At 41.3% G+C, this 17286-nt stretch overlaps 2 protein-coding genes across 13 annotated transcripts in view; both read left to right on the top strand.

Moving 5' to 3' along the window:
- Nucleotides 1-2055, top strand: part of PPP6R3 (protein phosphatase 6 regulatory subunit 3) — a 68999-nt gene extending 66944 nt beyond the window's left edge. For all 12 annotated transcript variants that reach the window (XM_063438135.1, XM_063438131.1, XM_063438129.1 and 9 more), the window contains one exon: nt 575-2055. In XM_063438135.1, the coding sequence (XP_063294205.1) occupies nt 575-623 (49 nt within the window). In that variant the 3' untranslated portion in view covers nt 624-2055. The remainder of the gene's footprint in view (nt 1-574) is intronic.
- A 6203-nt stretch (nt 2056-8258) lies between these two features.
- LOC134578440 (interferon-induced transmembrane protein 1-like) lies at nt 8259-16912 on the top strand. The gene is made up of 2 exons (XM_063437444.1): nt 8259-8561; nt 16456-16912. Exons 1-2 carry the CDS (start codon nt 8283-8285, stop codon nt 16645-16647), a joined length of 471 nt encoding a protein of 156 aa, XP_063293514.1. The 5' UTR covers nt 8259-8282; the 3' UTR covers nt 16648-16912.
- The last annotated feature ends 374 nt before the right edge of the window (nt 16913-17286 follow it).

The raw sequence follows: 17286 nt of genomic DNA, 5'->3' as shown, positions 1-17286 counted from the left end.
TCCTTCCTTTAATCATGCACTGTGTGCTAGTGTAATAACCTTCCTGGTTTGATCTTACTGGAGAGGACAGACACCTTCATGCTCTGCACTCTTCTGGATGTGGAAGAATTTTCAGTTTTTAGGTCTTTTGATAAGAGTAGTATGTTTTAAGGCATGTTGCATTCGTAAAGTTTTTCGATCAATTTGTGTGACTTAGTTTCTCTCATAGAACGTGTTGGTGGATATGGTGAAATTGGTTTATGGGAACATTTTGATTTTGTTCAGAAACGACTTTGTTCTACATTATTCAGGTTGTCTACAGCTGTGTGACAGAGGGCATTGCCAGTCTCAAACGGATTCCTTGAATTTCTAGCCTATTTGATTGCAGATTTATGCATTGCTATATATTTGTCCTTGACATTTCTGGCAAAGGGATCTTTGTGTATCATGATGTGCAAGGATCTATTTTAACAGGTGATGCAAACACACAAAGCATTTTAAATGCGCAATGGGTAAAACCATAGTGAAAGATTTGAAGAAATTCTTATATAAAAATTGGACCAACTTGCCTAACTGTCTAATTTTGCACTTTTAGGACAGAGCAGATTCTGCTGGATGGAGCATCTGCAAATGGCCCTGTATGATGTGATACCTACTGTTTGTTGAAGACTACAAAGTGACATCCATTGGGGTTTTTCTGTGGTGTTACTTGAAGATTTCAGCCAACTCCTGTCAAAGCCAGTCACTGCTGCACTAACTTTGCAAGGGATCAGGACCAGCAACATTATATTTTTGTTATTTTATTTTTAATTTCCTTTTTTTAGATTTTAAGGTGTTGTACAGACTTAAAAGTGTAAAAACAAAAAAAAATGCACATTGACCAGACTTTTTGTGTATGTTTATATTGTATTGTATTCTTAAAATTTGGTGCCCTGTGACATAAGAACTCACCACTTCAGTAATAGTGATACTATGGTTCAAATGGTTGTAAAAATAGTTTTTTTATAAAAAAAAAATGTATACACAAAGCTAACGTATTTGAAAGCATAACTATTTGACAATTAGTGTGACCAAAGTAATTTACCATTTCTCATACGTTCTTTTCCACTCTGTATAAAGTTTTTTTGGGGGTGGCACCTGCCCCCCGACAGACAGACCTCTTCAACTTAAGTGTTCTAACTCTTTAAGTCCTATAGGACCATGAAACACGTGGCTCACGTTTTTGGCACTTAGAGGGTTTATTGTAATTAAGTTACTAAAAGTCATTAAAACATGGCTATCGTTTGAACATTTTGCCAAGTTTTGTACCTGGTAACATCACCCTCCCTCCATTCAGATCAAATGTCTTTTAGTATTTTTACATATTTATTGCTGCTTTGCTGGCAAATTATCAAGCCATACATTTTTCTGTCTTGCTTACATAACAGGTAAGCCATGATTTTCAATATCCATATTTCTCACCTGCCAAATTCATCTTCTTGTCTTTTTATGCACAGTGGGCTTTTTATTTTGTTGAATGAAATTATTGCACTGTTACAATGCAGTGTACGTTTTTATTTAATTTGTTCATTGCTAGATAAACGCTTAAACTTTTTTGTTTGCTTGCATTTGTGCATGTCAGTTGTCTGTGCTGATCTGTGACATAATTTTCATATATAAATGCTGTACATTGGGGGATTAGGGATTGTTTTGTTTTTCCATTTTTTTTCCCCCAGTAGTGTGCCTGCATTTGATTTATACATAGGTAGGTAGTAATTATGGAAGCCAATTCGATGTAACTTTTAATGTTTCTTTACACGTTCCATCTCCAGTCTGCCTTCGTAATGCAGGAAAAGCAATTTTTTGCTGCAGTAAATTATTTGCACACCTTTTTATTTATTTTAACTTTTTTTTTAATGTAAATCTAGTTTTCTTACCAAACTTGGTTCTCGTTGTTTGAGAATTCCTCCCTGACCTGGTATTTTAGGAAAATAAAAGGAAACTGAGCCGTGGCCAACAAGTTTAGATTTAGCTGCCCATGCAACATGCCTAAGCATTACATTGCATACTACATACAATAAAAAGAAATACGCTTTTTTTTTTTTGCTTTTTTTTGTATTTTTTTTGTATATACGGTCTTTTTATCTCTTACAATGTGTGTAGAAGAATATAGGAATATGTGTGCATGCATATGCAATTTTCCCATTATAAAAAGCCACTGTACAGAAAGTTACTTTACAACATTCTGCTCACTTTTTTAATTCACCTGTAAAAGTAGAGTCTTCCCCCTAATTTGATTATTGCAAGTCTTTATTTTTATTTTTCATAACCCATTCCTATATTCACAAATAGGCAAGTGAAGTTATATCAGCCGCACTTGCCGCAGCATGAAGTTGCAATCCTCTGAATCTCCATATAACATTGCTGATTCTGCTATTCACAAACCACCAACCTGCACCCAAATTTGATTAACTTGGCTGTTCCAGTTCCCATGGGGTGTTGCACCAAATTAACCCCAACCTGACTAAGGTGTGCTGTGTGTAGAGTTTGGTCAATATAGGGTTATTGAAATCAGCTATGTTACTGAACTACACCTGGCACGGTTCTCTGCCCATCTACTGCATTCAAAGAATGTTGTCAGGGTTATTTACTAAAGTGAGAATTTAAACTAAATGTCAAATTTAAGACTAGAAGGCATTGCTAACTTCTAGAGCAGGGGTTCTCAACCTTGTCCTCAAGGACCCCCTACCAGTCCAGGATTTGGGGATTACCTGGGTGTTTAAGGTGTGTTTTTTTTTTTTTTTTCCCTTTTTCTAAACACCTTAGAAACACCCAGGTAATCCCCAAATCCTGGACTGGTAGGAGGTCCCGAGGGCTGGGTTGAGAATCCCTGCTCTAGGTGTATTCTAGTTAAGTTATTTTAACCTTAAATTTGAAATTCTTTGAATTCTCACTTTTTAGTGAATTATTCCATGAGAGTTGTAGGTCCTAGATCTGTGTGAGATCAGTATTTGAAATGACTAGACTACATCATCCCTATCAGTAAGTCTGGTTTATATGCAGTGGATTCTAAACATGGGCTGTGAAACACATCCTTCAGAGCTAGGTGTTAATCTGGTTACTATACTCATGAATCAGTCATCTGGGATTTACCTGTGGATTCTTATTCTAGAGCTAAATCCTAGATGGATCCATTTATTCAAGCATGCATTAAAGGGTTACTCCACCTTACATTGATGCTTGTATCGAGCTAATCATGGCAACATCACACATTAATAATATCCAGACTTAAGATGGGAGGTAGAGGAAAAATAATTACTCAGCCAGTATAATGCTTGCATCAAATTTTATTGTGACAGGAGACGGAGGTCAATACACCTATCAAATGAAGTAGTAGATGCCAAATCCAACTAATACTTGATGAAGGTCATTGGAGAGGACCATGTAGCTACCCTGCAGCTATCAAACAAAACACCAATTATCCGAGGAAGCTGCTAGAGCTCTTGTGGAATGGGTTCTGAATTTCTCTGGAAGAGTTGGGTAGGTTAATTGATAAGCCTTCATAAAGAGGTTAGATATGCAATGTCTTAGAGTAGAAGTGGCAGCTGCTTCCTCTTTTCTAGACCCCGTAGGAAGGACAAATTGTTGTGACTTAAAATAGCTGTCCGTCTCTAAGACTTTTTGTATCAGAAATTCTCTTATGTCTCGCTGATGGAGCTTAGGTTCCTGTTCTGACGATGGAGGTAAGTAAAAGGACACTAATACGACTTCTCGCAGCATATGAAAATTAGAAACTACTTCAGGTAAGGATTATTGGTTCTTTGGGGGCTAGAAACGCAGTGGAATATAAACCCTTGAATGTTTTGGAAGGTGGGACTGCCTCTATTACTCCCTTGATGAAGTAGCTGTGATACACAATCTGACATGGCCTTTCCTCCTCCACTCCCCCCCCCCCCCCCCCCCCTGTGTGCAGGAGCCTTCCTATTAGATCTGGCTAGGCAGGTGCACCTTCAGAATTTGTAGATTACGTGTGAGATCTCTTTCCTGTAATGGGTTTAGTGTTGAAAGAAGAAGGCTGAAAATTTCTACATGACGACTTTCTAGAATACTCTTTTCTTGGCGGTAAGATCTACTATCTTGAATAGTTTGATTAAATAACCTTTGGTCTTTCTATGATGATGAATATGTAGGTCTTTTCCCTTGTGGCAGAAATACTTTCTTGCTTTCAGCGACTTACTGAGTAGCTTTCTTCAGAGCTTTCTCAGAGAGAAGGTTGCCTTGGAATGGTAAGGAGCTTACAGAAGACTTTGAAGCATAGACTGTGCCCGTTGGGATGCTATAGTTAAGGCCATGCTCTTGGCAGTAATCCTTATTATCTCAAAGAATGCATCGGGACTTACATTTGTAGTCATCTTTAAGTATCTGAGGTTCTCAATAAGGAGTTCTCTTTATACTCCTTTCGACATATCCTAATTTGTTTTGCCTTTTCACTCAAGGACGCCCGGACACCCTGTCAACAACTGTGACCAATGTGTAAGCATAGCATTGAAGGTAGATAAATGCAAAGTTATTCACTTCGGGGTCAAGAATGCACAAGCAACTTACACCCTAAATGGTAGCGAATTAGAGGTAACCACACATGAGAAGGTTTGCGGAATTGTTTTAGACAACAACTTAGGCAGCAATATGCAATGTCAAGCTGTAGTTGCTAAGGCCAGTAAGGTTTTGTCACGTATAAATAGGGGCATAAATTCTCAGGATAAAAATATTTTGCCTCTTTATAAATCTCTAGTAAGACCACACCTTGAATATGCTGTGCAATTTTGGGCACCTGTTTTAAAGAAGCATATCATGGCACTAGAAATAGTGCAAAGACGAGCTACAAAATGGATAAAAGGAATGGAGCGTTTTGGTTACGAAGTAAGGTTAAAAAAAGAAAAATTAAATCTCTTTAGTTTGTAAAAATGGCGCCTCCGAGGGGATATGTAAACATTATACAAATATATTCGGGGCCAGTACAAACCATTATCTGGAACTCTATTCATAAACAGGGCTATACATAGGACACGAGGTCACACATTTGGGCTGGAAGAAAGGAGATTTCATCTAAGGCAAAGAAAAGGGTTTTGTTTTGTTTTTTTTACAGTAAGAACAAGGCGGATATGGAATTCTCTGCCGAAGAGGTGGTTTTATCAGAGTCCATACAGATGTTTAAACAGCAATTGGATAAATAGAGACATATGACTGCCATTTTGGGGTCAAGAAGGAATTTTTTCCTAGTTTGTTTAACCCCTTAAGGACACATGACATGTGTGACATGTCATGATTCCCTTTTATTCCAGAAGTTTGGTCCTTATGGGGTTAAAAATTGGAAGCACTTCAGACTGGGGGTTTTGCCTTCTTTTGGATCTACAGCAAGAACATAGGTGAGGAAGGCTGAACTTGATGGATGCAAGTCTCTTTTCAGCTATGTAAATAGCTTCAGTGCCAGCGCTCCCCTCCTGCCTGTGTCTGCATGGAAGTGCTCACTGAGAGCAGTGCACACTTCCTGTCAGACCGAGTAGAGCAGTCGTGTCCAAAGGCCGTCCCGCATTCCGGTTTAATACGGGCCCACAGGTAGTTTGGCTAATCTACCTGTTGTGGCCCCCAGTGAATCACTGAGCTCCGCTCAAGACCCCTGGGATCTCTGGATCTTTGAGTGCTGGGGGCCAAGAGAAAGCAGACGGGTGTGAAGTTACCTCGGTCTGCATTCTCGCAATCTTTTGGACGTCGCAGGATCTCATGGGATTCGCTGCATTTGGTTTCTTCTCCCTGTTGGGGAGAATAAAGGGATGAAATGAAAAGTATGCCGTTTGCATTAAATAGTTCATTTGCATTACATTTTAATGGTTCACAGAATATCAGGCAAAATGGTTGGGCCTCACACTATGTTCACTTCATCAAATATGGCCCTCTTTGAAAAAAGTGTGGACACCCCTGGAGTAGAGGAAACTGAAGAGCCTCCACTGCAGTCTGCTACTGAGGCTCAGCAGAGGGGAAATGACACACCAGGAGGGGCTGGCGGGAGATGAGACACCTGTAAGGGCTAGGGCTCGGTTTGGGGGTTGAATCAGATACATGGGATGGTTGGGAGGGAGGTTAATGAGACACCTGGAGGAGCTGCTGGGGGAAAATGAGACACAATGGGGCAATAACGCCTCTGGCAATGTGTGTCCTGGCATCTTTTTATAATGGAGAGCATTAAAGGAACACTATAGGGTCAGGAACACACGTATTCCTGACCCTATAGTGTTAAACACACCGTTTAAAACGTAATAAAACTCGCCTTATTTCCAGTGCTGCGCTGGTCCGCCAGCATTGGTGATATCATCAGAATTGCTGATTTTTAGCCAATCCAATGCTTTCCCCATCAACAAGGGGACGGGGCCAAATGCTGTTTTGTCCAATCAGCACCTCCTCATAGAGATGCATTTAATTAATGCATCTCTATGAGAAAAAAAATCAGCGTCCCCAGGCAGTGCGTGGGGAAACTGAACATCAGAACTGCCTACTGTGCAGCACTGAGCCAGGAAGCACCTCCTTGGCGGTGTCCCTAGTGGCAATGTAAACACTGCCTTTTCTCTGAAAAGCCAGTGTTTGCATGAAAATGCCTAAAGGTAATGATTATACTCACCAGAACAACTATATTAAGCTGTAGTTGTTCTGGTGACTATAGTGTCCCTTTAAGTTTTTCAGAAATTTGAGCTGCAATAGCTCTTCAGCGTGTTCGGACTAGATGAGTCAGCCTTTGCTCCTCACGTGCATTACTGAGTCATGGGGCCCCCATGACCCTGATGTCTGTTCACAGTAATCCTTCTTTGCTCCACTTTTGGTAGGTACTAACAACTGCATACTAGGAATATCCTGCGAGAATTGCTGTTTTAGAGATGCTCTGACAGTTGTCTAGCCATCACTCAGATATTTTCACTTTCATATTCTTCCTGCTTCCAACACATGACATTCTATAATCTATAACTGACTATTCATTTGCTGCTTGATGTATCCCACCCCTTGACAGGTGTCATTGTAACAATATAATCAATGTGATTCCCTTCACCTGTCAGTGGTGTTAACGTTGTGGCTGATCCGTATATATATGTATATATTTCATGAAAGCCCTATTAAGCAGGTCTAGGTTGTCAATTCGTTTCCAAGAATGATTTGTTCCATTAGCCCAGTAGAAAAACACCAGGGAGTGACAGAATAGCTAAAAAGGATGTGTAACGTGAAGGCAGTTGTTGTACCACTATTGATAGGAGTACTTTATTTATCGCTGGCATTTATAAAGCACCAACATATTCCGTAGCGTACATATACTAAAAAACAAGCCTTGCACTCACACTCCCATCACTCCTGGGCGGTAGCAACGACCATAGTACACATCAACCCCAATAAAAAAAAAATCAAAGAAAAAATTTACCTGCGCTATTCCCTATGTATATTTAAACAAATGGAGGTTATTTAGTTTCTCCAATGGCCATGAGAGACTTTAGCCCACCTGCCATGTCAAGGCACACCTTTCTGTCTCATTAGAGATATCTTTGCCAGAAGCTCGAGGAAGCAAGGTGAAAGTTTAGTGTAGGACCCACCTGAGAGGTTTGCCTTGATGTGGCAGGTGGGCTAAAGTCTCATGGCTATTGGAGAAACATATTCCAAGCGTACTTGGGGCTGTAACCCCCATGTTGGGAGAGTGACTCCACTAGATTCCAGATGTGTGGGAGTTCAGTTCTAGGAAGATACTGCTCAGAACCCTCTCCAGATCTCTGCTAGAGGACCCACGTATTCGGTACCACCCAGCAGGTGAGAGTTGTTAGTTCTTATCCCTATTCTGGCTACAGCAATTATACCGTGGGAAACAACTGTTCACATACCAAAACTTGCAGAGCTATTCCTGAAAACCGTGTTCTCTTCATTACCACAAATTATTGTATTAGGAGCTATATCTATTAACACACTTGTAACATTTTCACACTTTGTACTTTTGATAGAAATCTATTAGAACTCTATATTTTTCAGTTGCTTTTTAAGTATTCCATGCAGGATCTATTTCCCTGTATACAGTGTTCATATAAAAAAAAAAAAAGCTTGTTAATATACTACTTTTTGTTTGCTTTTGCATTGGCCCATGTTACAGTTTCATCCATTCTTACATTTTTAACCTTTCCCTTGTGTTTTCACATTGACCCTGATATAATTCTGTAGCCAAACAGGGAGGGATTCCATTATCCTCCCCTTACTTGGCATGATATAAAACCCATCTCCATTCTCACTAAGAGCTCTGGTCTATGTCCTTATCAACCTCAGTTATGGAGAATGATAATTGCACACAGCCGTTAACAGAGCTTTTGGCTGGGGATTCTTCTCCAATCAATGAGAAACACTATAAACCTGAACCTGGGATGCTACAGTATGAGAATTTCTCCAGTCAGCCACCTCAATCCACTGTGGTTACTATATTACAAGATGATCCTCCCATAAAAGATTACGTGCTCTTCTCGGTCTTTAACATCATGATTGCAAATGTATGCTGCTTAGGATTCCTTGCCCTTGTCTTCTCTGTTAAGGTAAGAATTACATGTATGTGTCATATCTAGGGAATCGACCATTGGCATTGAGTTATTCAAGGGCGATAAAGTTGAAACTCCGTAGTGTGACATTCTTTTTCAATGATATACCTGGAAACGTCAATCGTTCATAAACCTGTTAACTACGGCCCAAGAACAGTCCTGATATAAATTTTACAAAAGCAAATGCGTTTTGATGAGGCAAGATCTAGATGTATGCTGAATTGCATTAATCCCGTTTCTTATGAAACTCAAATCAGACTGACTTGGGGGTGGGAACCATTGGAACTGTCTGGGAATTACCCATGTAGGCTGCATTGTGGTGACATCTCGGTAAGATCCCCAGCTGCAGTTTCCCCATCATTGCTCTGTAGTGGTTATGGTTAGAATTGAGCGAACCCGAACTGTAAAGTTCGGGTTTGTACTGAACATTACGGTTTTTGGACCCCGGACCTGAACACGGACATATCACTGTATGTTCGGGTTGAAGTTCGGTGTTCGGCGATTTAGTGGCGCGTTTTCAAAGGCTGCAGGGCAGCCAATCAACAAGCGTTTGACTCGTGTGCCCTTAGAAGCCATCACAGCCATGCCTACTAATGCCTACTAATGGCTGTGATTGGCCAGTGCAGCATGTGACCCAGCCTCTATATATAAGCTGAAGTCGCGTAGGGAGAGGATGCTGCCGTTGTGAGGGACAGCTTAGGAAATAATTCTGTAAACTAGTACATTAGTGGGGTGGGGTGCACTTCTTATCTGAGAGTCAAATAGAAGCGTCAAATACTGCTGTCACATTGCAGTTTTAAAACTTAAAATAGTTTGGGTGCTAAACAGTATTCTAGTGGGGTGCACTTCATATCTGAGAGTCAAATCGAAGCGTCTAATAGTGCGCTTACAGCGCAGTGGTAAAAATTCTAATTGTTTTGCTGCTAATCTGCTAAATAGTACATTTTGGGGTCTGCACTTCATATCTGAGAGTCAAATAGAAACGTCAAATAGTGTGCTTACAGCGCAATTGTAAACATTCTAATCATTTGCTGCTAAACTGCTAAATGGTACATTTTGGGCGTGCTCTTCATATCTGAGAGTCAAATAGAAGCGTCAAATACTGCTGTCACATTGCAGTTTTAAAACTTAAAATAGTTTGGGTGCTAAATAGTATTCTAGTGGGGTGCACTTCATATCTGAGAGTCAAATCGAAGCGTCTAATAGTGCGCTTACAGCGCAGTGGTAAACATTCTTATTTTCTGGGTGCTAATCTGCTAAATTGTACATTTTGGGGCCTGCTCTTCATATCTAAGAGTCAAATAGAAGCGTCTAATAGTGTGCTTACAGAGCAGTTGTAAACATTCTAATTGTTTTGCTGCTAATCTGCTAGATAGTACATTTGCAGCCTGCACTTCATATCTGAGAGTCAAATCGAAGCGTCTAATAGAGCGCTTACTGCGCAGTGGTAAACATTCTTATTTTCTGGGTGCTAATCTGCTAAATAGTACATTTTGGGGCCTGCTCTTCATATCTAAGAGTCATATAGAAGCGTCTAATAGTGCGCTTACAGCGCAGTTGTAAACAGTCCAATTGTTTTGCTGCTAATCTGCTGCTTACATTGGAGTTTTAAAAAGTCAATTTTTTTTGGTGCTAAATAGTATATTTGGGGTGTTCACTGCATATCTGAGAGTCAAATCGAAGCGTAACTTTGATTCGAATTTACTACATCGGTCACTTGTAATATTGTTTCACACCTACAACACTTGTTACACAGATCTAAGTGATAGAAAACAGATTGATATTTTCTACACTAGAAACTACCAGATAACAAGCTGCTATATTTAAACCATCAATAGCCACAGTTATCAATAGCTAAGAGGTACTTAAACAATATTGTAATTCTGGAGCAATACCCTCACAAGTCAAACTGAGAGGTCAGTTTATAGGGAAAACTGTTGCCTGGATACAATTCTAAAACAATTTCCATGTCTTTTGCAGACTTTATATGCTGGAAAAACACAGGTGCCAACTGCTGTGGCTTTCTGCAGTGTGCGTACCGGCAAGGAGGGCAGGGCTGAGGAGTGGGTGGAAGATGATGTGGAGGATGATGAGGTCCTAGACCCCACATGGAATCAAGGTCATGCGAGTGACGTGTGCAGTTTGGAGGAAGAGGCGCTGGTCGCACAGAGGCACCAGCACAGCATAAGAGGGAGCAGGGTGCAAAAGCGGAGCAGCCGTCCCCTAGCGATCGTCGGCATGTTTTAGCTCGAGAATTACCAGTTATCCAAGTAATACATGTAGCGATCAAAGGATCCATAATAGAGTTGAGCAAACCCGAACTACAAAGTTTGAGTTCGTACCAGATTTAACGATCCATTCGAAGTTTCACAGTCAGGTGGGCAGTCTGGTGACCAGGATCCAGACACTGTCTGGGCGGCGGTTGGACGACCGGGACCCAGTATGCCTGATGTTGAAGTTAGGAGTCACAATGGGAAATGGATTAGCAGGGTCTGGTGCAGGGTAATTGCACGCCCCCTGGTGTTGAGCACAAGCGTTTGTGCGGCCACCTAGCAGGACCCTGATTTCAGTAAAGTTACAGTTTCAGTACTGTAAAAGTTACAGTTACAGTTTCAGTAAAAAAAGAGTACTGGATACCAGAAGCCATCACCAGACTGATCCGCAACTTGGAACAGGATGTGACATTCACTGTAGCGGCTGTGCGTGCTTTTGGCGTTCTCACCCTGCTGCTGCTCGCCTGTCTGCACTGCAGCGTAACTTCGGCCTTCCCACTTACCGCCTCATGAGACTGTGCGAGCAGCAGCAGGCGATAGTGGAGTTTCAGCTGCAGCACGCACGGGTCAGTGGCTCTGCACCAGACTTCCCTCCAATTGATCAGAGTTAAAGGATTTCAAGTGCACTCATAATTGCAGGGCCTCTAAAGAGTCCTGTATTGTTATTTGTCGTCACTACCTTCCCACGTCGGGAGTGGGTCATTTGCGCGCCTGCTGCCTTCCTTTCATGTGTTAGCCGTTTCTCAGGGTCCCTGTACGGAATGGAACCCTGATTCCCTGTTACCCGTGGTCACCATGGTAGGCGCAGAAACTGGCATCGAAAGTTGATATGGATGACATCCTAATGCAAAGTCGCCGTCACAGGAATGTGCGATTGGCCCGAGGTTCTCTAGAGTCAACAAAGTGCCTGCGCAACTATAAAAAAATATATATAAAAAACAGTGTTGGCTACCTCATCCTCCTCCTCCACCGCAGCTTCCACCTACACCGCCACGGTCACCGCCTCCTCAACCTATGGGTCACTTAGTAAACACTATGTACACAATAGCAGAGGCTTGTGAAGGCCTTTTCTCTATGCATCAGGACTGCAAGAAATGCACCACAGGCCGCAAATGTTTCTTTTTTTGTATGTCCCAGTATTTTGTGGACTACCACAATAAAATAAAAAAAACAAAACATAAAAACCAGTGTTGGCTACCTCCTCCTCCTCCTCCATCGCTGCTTCCACCTACACCACCACGGTCACCGTCTCCTCAACCTATGGGTCACTTAGTATAAACTAGGTACACAATAGCAGAGGCTTGTGAAGGTCTTTCCTCCATGCATCGGGAGTTAAGCTCAGTTTGAACAATGAAAGAGAATAACCTGCACTCCAACCGTCTCTCAAATGGATAATTCTGGTGATCCTCCTGACAGCCATTCTTTAGATTTTGATTTAATCAAAGATTCCATCTAGTGCTATTTTATGGCTCAGATGTATTTTTAATTTGTATGTTATTTTCAGTGATTTCCCTATCCACATTTGTTTGCAGGGCACTTGTCCTACTCTTACCCCCATTTTACTTCCTTTTGCAGCTCTTTAGCCCTTTCCAGGAGTTTTTTTAGAGGCATTTTTGTGGCCAAAAGTTTGGGTCCCCATTGACTTCAATGGGGTTCGGGGTCAAGTTCGAGCTCGAAGCCGGACTTTTTTTTCAAAGTTACGCTGGACCCGAACATCGAGGTGTTGCAATTCCTTTCTCTCATAGTGTTGTGAAACACACTTACCTCTGCAGCACGTGGTGGTGGTCAGGTAAGGTGTGTGAGCATTCATTCAATGGAGTTTAATATTGACATTGACCTTCACGAAGCTGTATGCCCAGAATCAGGGCAGTCACAATGCTTTGAATTGTACATGAAGTTCTGTGTCTGTGGTAACGTGATCTAGCTACCGATCACAGACCTGTTTCTTTGAGCTCTGTGTTCCAGTGTGGAATGGCACAAGAAACAAACAGACCAGTTAGTAGATTTCAAAGACTAATGTAAGATATCATTAATGAATAGATCATAGCAGGATTAGGTGTTTGCTAAAATGGGAGTTGTGTTGAGGTAGCCCCATAATTAAAGGTAAGTTTTGTTTTTTTGTACTTGAACGCAGGTCATTTATAAAAAGTGTTTTCGCTAAAATATTTTCCTTAAATCCATAAAATCCTCTCCCTTCTGCAGGTCCCACAGCTCAGCTAATTCACCTCCTTTGTAATGCATTAAATGGCAGAGAATTGAGCAGTGAGTCTGCAGGGGTCTGCTACACCAAAAACACTAGATTAAGGAAAATGTGTTAAGGGGTTTATACTGTCCCTTTAATTAAAATTGTAGTCATTTTCCAATTTTCATTTTCCAATTTAAAACCATTTAAAAAAAACAAAACAAAAAAACTTGGTACCTCTAATTTTGTATAGTGATGATTATTATTATTATTATTATTAATATAAATTTTCAAGACTTTTCTCTGGTCCTGCTCATGTCCTTGTACAATGAAATCTATTGTATGTGGTGCAATTTTAGGCATGGGTTTTAAAGAAGTATATTATAGAAATGGAAAACAAAACGTCAGAGTCTGGTTACAAAATAAGTATGATGGATGAAATAATTAATTAAGAAGGAAAACTAGCACACTTGATTCTGTTTAGGTTAGAAAAAAGGAGATATAACAACAATGTGCATACTAAACATGGCCACTCCGAGTACAAGCCACTCCAAGGTGACCTGACGTTATCAGGACTGTACAGAGGTCAAAATCAATTGGTATTCATCAAATTATATTTTGTGTTTGGCAGTAGAAATCATCGAAAAGAAAATATTTTTTAAAAATGTGAAATTCTGTGTATTTGATTATTTTGTCAGATTTTGAACAGATTTTCCAAAAATCATCCATACCTTTAAAAAAATATATAAATATATAATGATTACTTTATTACACAATTTTATTTCTGTGAACGAGCTACTCATTGACATTGGTTCCTGCTAAGACTTAATGTGCAGGACAGTCAGCAAACAAACGAGAAAAGGTGAAATTGAGCAATGACAACGAAATGAACTTTGACAATGATCAGGGTTACATGGGACATAAAAGAATAGTTTGAATCATTTTAGATTGGTTTGCTCAATATATAGATTTTTACCACTTTATGTACTGACTGACTTAGATTGTCATGCTTTCCCATAAGCATTTCAAGGTGGTGTGCGTCCAAATTTTTGTGTTATTGTGGCGACGTGGTCCACGTGGGTGTCACCCTTGTTGGGAAACTTGCATAAAAGGCCAGTGTGGCTCCATTAAAAATTGAGTTCCTGCTAAACCCTCAACACGTAACTTGGTCTCGTGTTTGGAGGGGAACTGCTATATTCACACTGGGGATTGCTATACTCCTTATACTCCCCTGGGTATTAATCACTAGCTCTTGTAAGAGCTGTTCCTGCTACGCTCTCTGGAGTAGGAGAGCCTTGCCCACACGGTCCTGGATGTCAGAGGTTGGTCCAGGGTGGGAGGAAGACAGCGAGATCCCAGCTAAGCTACGGTGGTTGTGGGGTCTGCGGTGCTTGTGGTGTCCGGTGCGGTGCTTACGGTCCTCAGCGTCAGCTAGGAAGCATCTGTTGCCAGGTGATCCGTCACCGTTATTTTAAAAGTTTTTTTTTATTTCTAAGCAAACATAAAAATATATTAATTCTAAAATTATATACTGTCCAGTACTTGAACTTACAAAATACATTATTATTATTATATTTATATAGCAACAAATTCCTTAGTGCTTTACAGTTGGTGGACTAACAAACACGTAGTTGTAACCAGACAAGTTGGACGCACAGGAAAAGAGGGGTTGAGATCCCCGCTCGAGCTTACATGCTAGAGGGAGAGGGGTATAGTGACACAGTAACAGAGGGATTGAGGGCCCTGCTCAGTGAGTTTACATGTTAGAGGGAGTGGGGTATAGTGACACAGTAACAGAGGGATTGAGGGCCTGCTCAGTGAGCTTACATGCTAGAGGGAGTTGGGGTATAGTGACACAGTAACAGAGGGATTGAGGGCCCTGCTCAGTGAGTTTACATGTTAGAGGGAGTGGGGTATAGTGACACAGTAACAGAGGGATTGAGGGCCTGCTCAGTGAGTTTACATGTTAGAGGGAGTGGGGTATAGTGACACAGTAACAGAGGGATTGAGGGCCCTGCTCAGTGAGTTTACATACTAGAGGGAGTGGGGTATAGTGACACAGTAACAGAGGGATTAAGGGCCCTGCTCAATGAGCTTACATGCTAGAGGGAGTTGGGGTATAGTGACACAGTAACAGAGGGATTGAGGGCCTGCTCAGTGAGCTTACATACTAGAGGGAGTGGGGTATAGTGACACAGTAACAGAGGGATTAAGGGCCCTGCTCAATGAGCTTACATACTAGAGGGAGTTGGGGTATAGTGACACAGTAACAGAGGGATTGAGGGCCTGCTCAGTGAGCTTACATGCTAGAGGGAGTTGGGGTATAGTGACACAGTAACAGAGGGATTGAGGGCCCTGCTCAGTGAGTTTACATGTTAGAGGGAGTGGGGTATAGTGACACAGTAACAGAGGGATTGAGGGCCTGCTCAGTGAGTTTACATGTTAGAGGGAGTGGGGTATAGTGACACAGTAACAGAGGGATTGAGGGCCCTGCTCAGTGAGTTTACATACTAGAGGGAGTGGGGTATAGTGACACAGTAACAGAGGGATTAAGGGCCCTGCTCAATGAGTTTACATGTTAGAGGGAGTGGGGTATAGTGACACAGTAACAGAGGGATTGAGGCCCTGCTCAGTGAGGTTACATGCTAGAGGGAGTGGGGTATAGTGACACAGTGACAGAGGGATTGAGAGCCCTGCTCAGTGAGTTTACATGTTAGAGGCAAACCTGTGTCGATACCTTCATAGTTACATAGTAGTCTGGGTTGAAAAAAGACAAAAGTCCGTCAAGTCCAACCTTGAAACTCATTATTTTATGCTGTTGATAAGCATCTATTCTGACAATGCCAAATTTACTGAGCACCATCGTCTAAGCCAGGTTCTACCCTGCACACTTTATTTTTTTCTTCCACTACTTTGGCCTCATAAGCACGAGCTAAATTCATTACACGTTGCCCTTAGCTTCTGTTTTTTTCTTTGTCCTAAACTCACTTATTCCCAATTGTCTACTGTGCCCTAGACTCGTTGGATATGGTTCTTAACCCCTGGGTCCAGACCCAAAAATCAGAGCAGAATTTTCAATGACCTTAGGCAGTCTGTTAGAGCCCATGGGTTAGACACAGGCCCTTGAACCATGTATTTGCTTGACTCCATTCACCATCCCTATGTGAAGAATAAACTGGGACCTTAAATTGGCAATTCACCCATGGCCATGTAGGACATGAGTCCTTCTCCACCAAGAATTAGTCCCCTTGTCACTTCAGTGGGTCCCTGATTGTTAAATCACGATAAGCTAGTTACTGTAGTAGCAAAACAATAAACAAACCACTTGTAAATGGCCTAAAAGTCCTCACTTTCCTTGCATGTTATAACACTACATGGATTCATATATGATAATAATAATTATCTTATCTTCATTCTCTGTGTGTGGTTTTTGCAGTGCCGGGATCGGAAGCTGGCTGGAGACAGACATGCAGCTAGAAGTTACAGTGCCACTGCTTGCTTACTAAACATCACTACCACCATCCTGACAATCCTCTTCTTCATTCTCGTATCCTATTTTGTGATAACCAGTCTTCCCCCTCTGCCTTCATTGGCCCACAATTTAAATGCTATACTGTATGGAAATTAAATTTGAATGGAATCGGTCCTTGTCAGTCACCCACAGCTTCTTCTAGCCAAGACAGTCTCTGGATGGACTATGAATCTGGGTTTCTCATCCATTGCACCTTGCTTATACAAGAAACACAATTGGGCTTTCATTTTCCAAGTTAACAAAGTCATTTAACTGACAGCCTCATGCTTAATCCTACAAAGCTTGGTTGCTTTGTGTCCTTCATGTGCTGTTCATGTGGTCAAAAATAAAAAATACAATAAATATTTGTGTATTATTGATATGTCTGCAAACGAGTTGCTCAATTAATTCTACTATACAATGGTTTATGATGGTATGTGTACAGTAAGTGCTTCAATTATCAACTACATACTAAGCAAGTTGGCTGCAATTCAGTCCTCATCTCATACTAACCAGGTGATGGCTGACAACGTTTGGCCCGGACGCAAGTACAAATTAATGGAATACAGAAAGGTCACATATTCTACAGGAGGTCTTACACACATTGCGCTAATAATTTAAGGGACAATGAAGGCACTGTAACTGCTTCACCTCATTGAAATCAGTGGTGTATCCTGGTTTTGTGCTGCCCTAGGCAGGACAAAACTCAGGCGCCCCCCCAGCCCCCAACAGCGCCACCCCCACCCATCCTTTCCC

Source organism: Pelobates fuscus, chromosome 12 (assembly GCF_036172605.1).
Source record: "Pelobates fuscus isolate aPelFus1 chromosome 12, aPelFus1.pri, whole genome shotgun sequence".
Lineage (NCBI taxonomy): Eukaryota > Metazoa > Chordata > Amphibia > Anura > Pelobatidae > Pelobates > Pelobates fuscus.
This window is presented reverse-complemented; position numbering and strand designations above follow the sequence as displayed.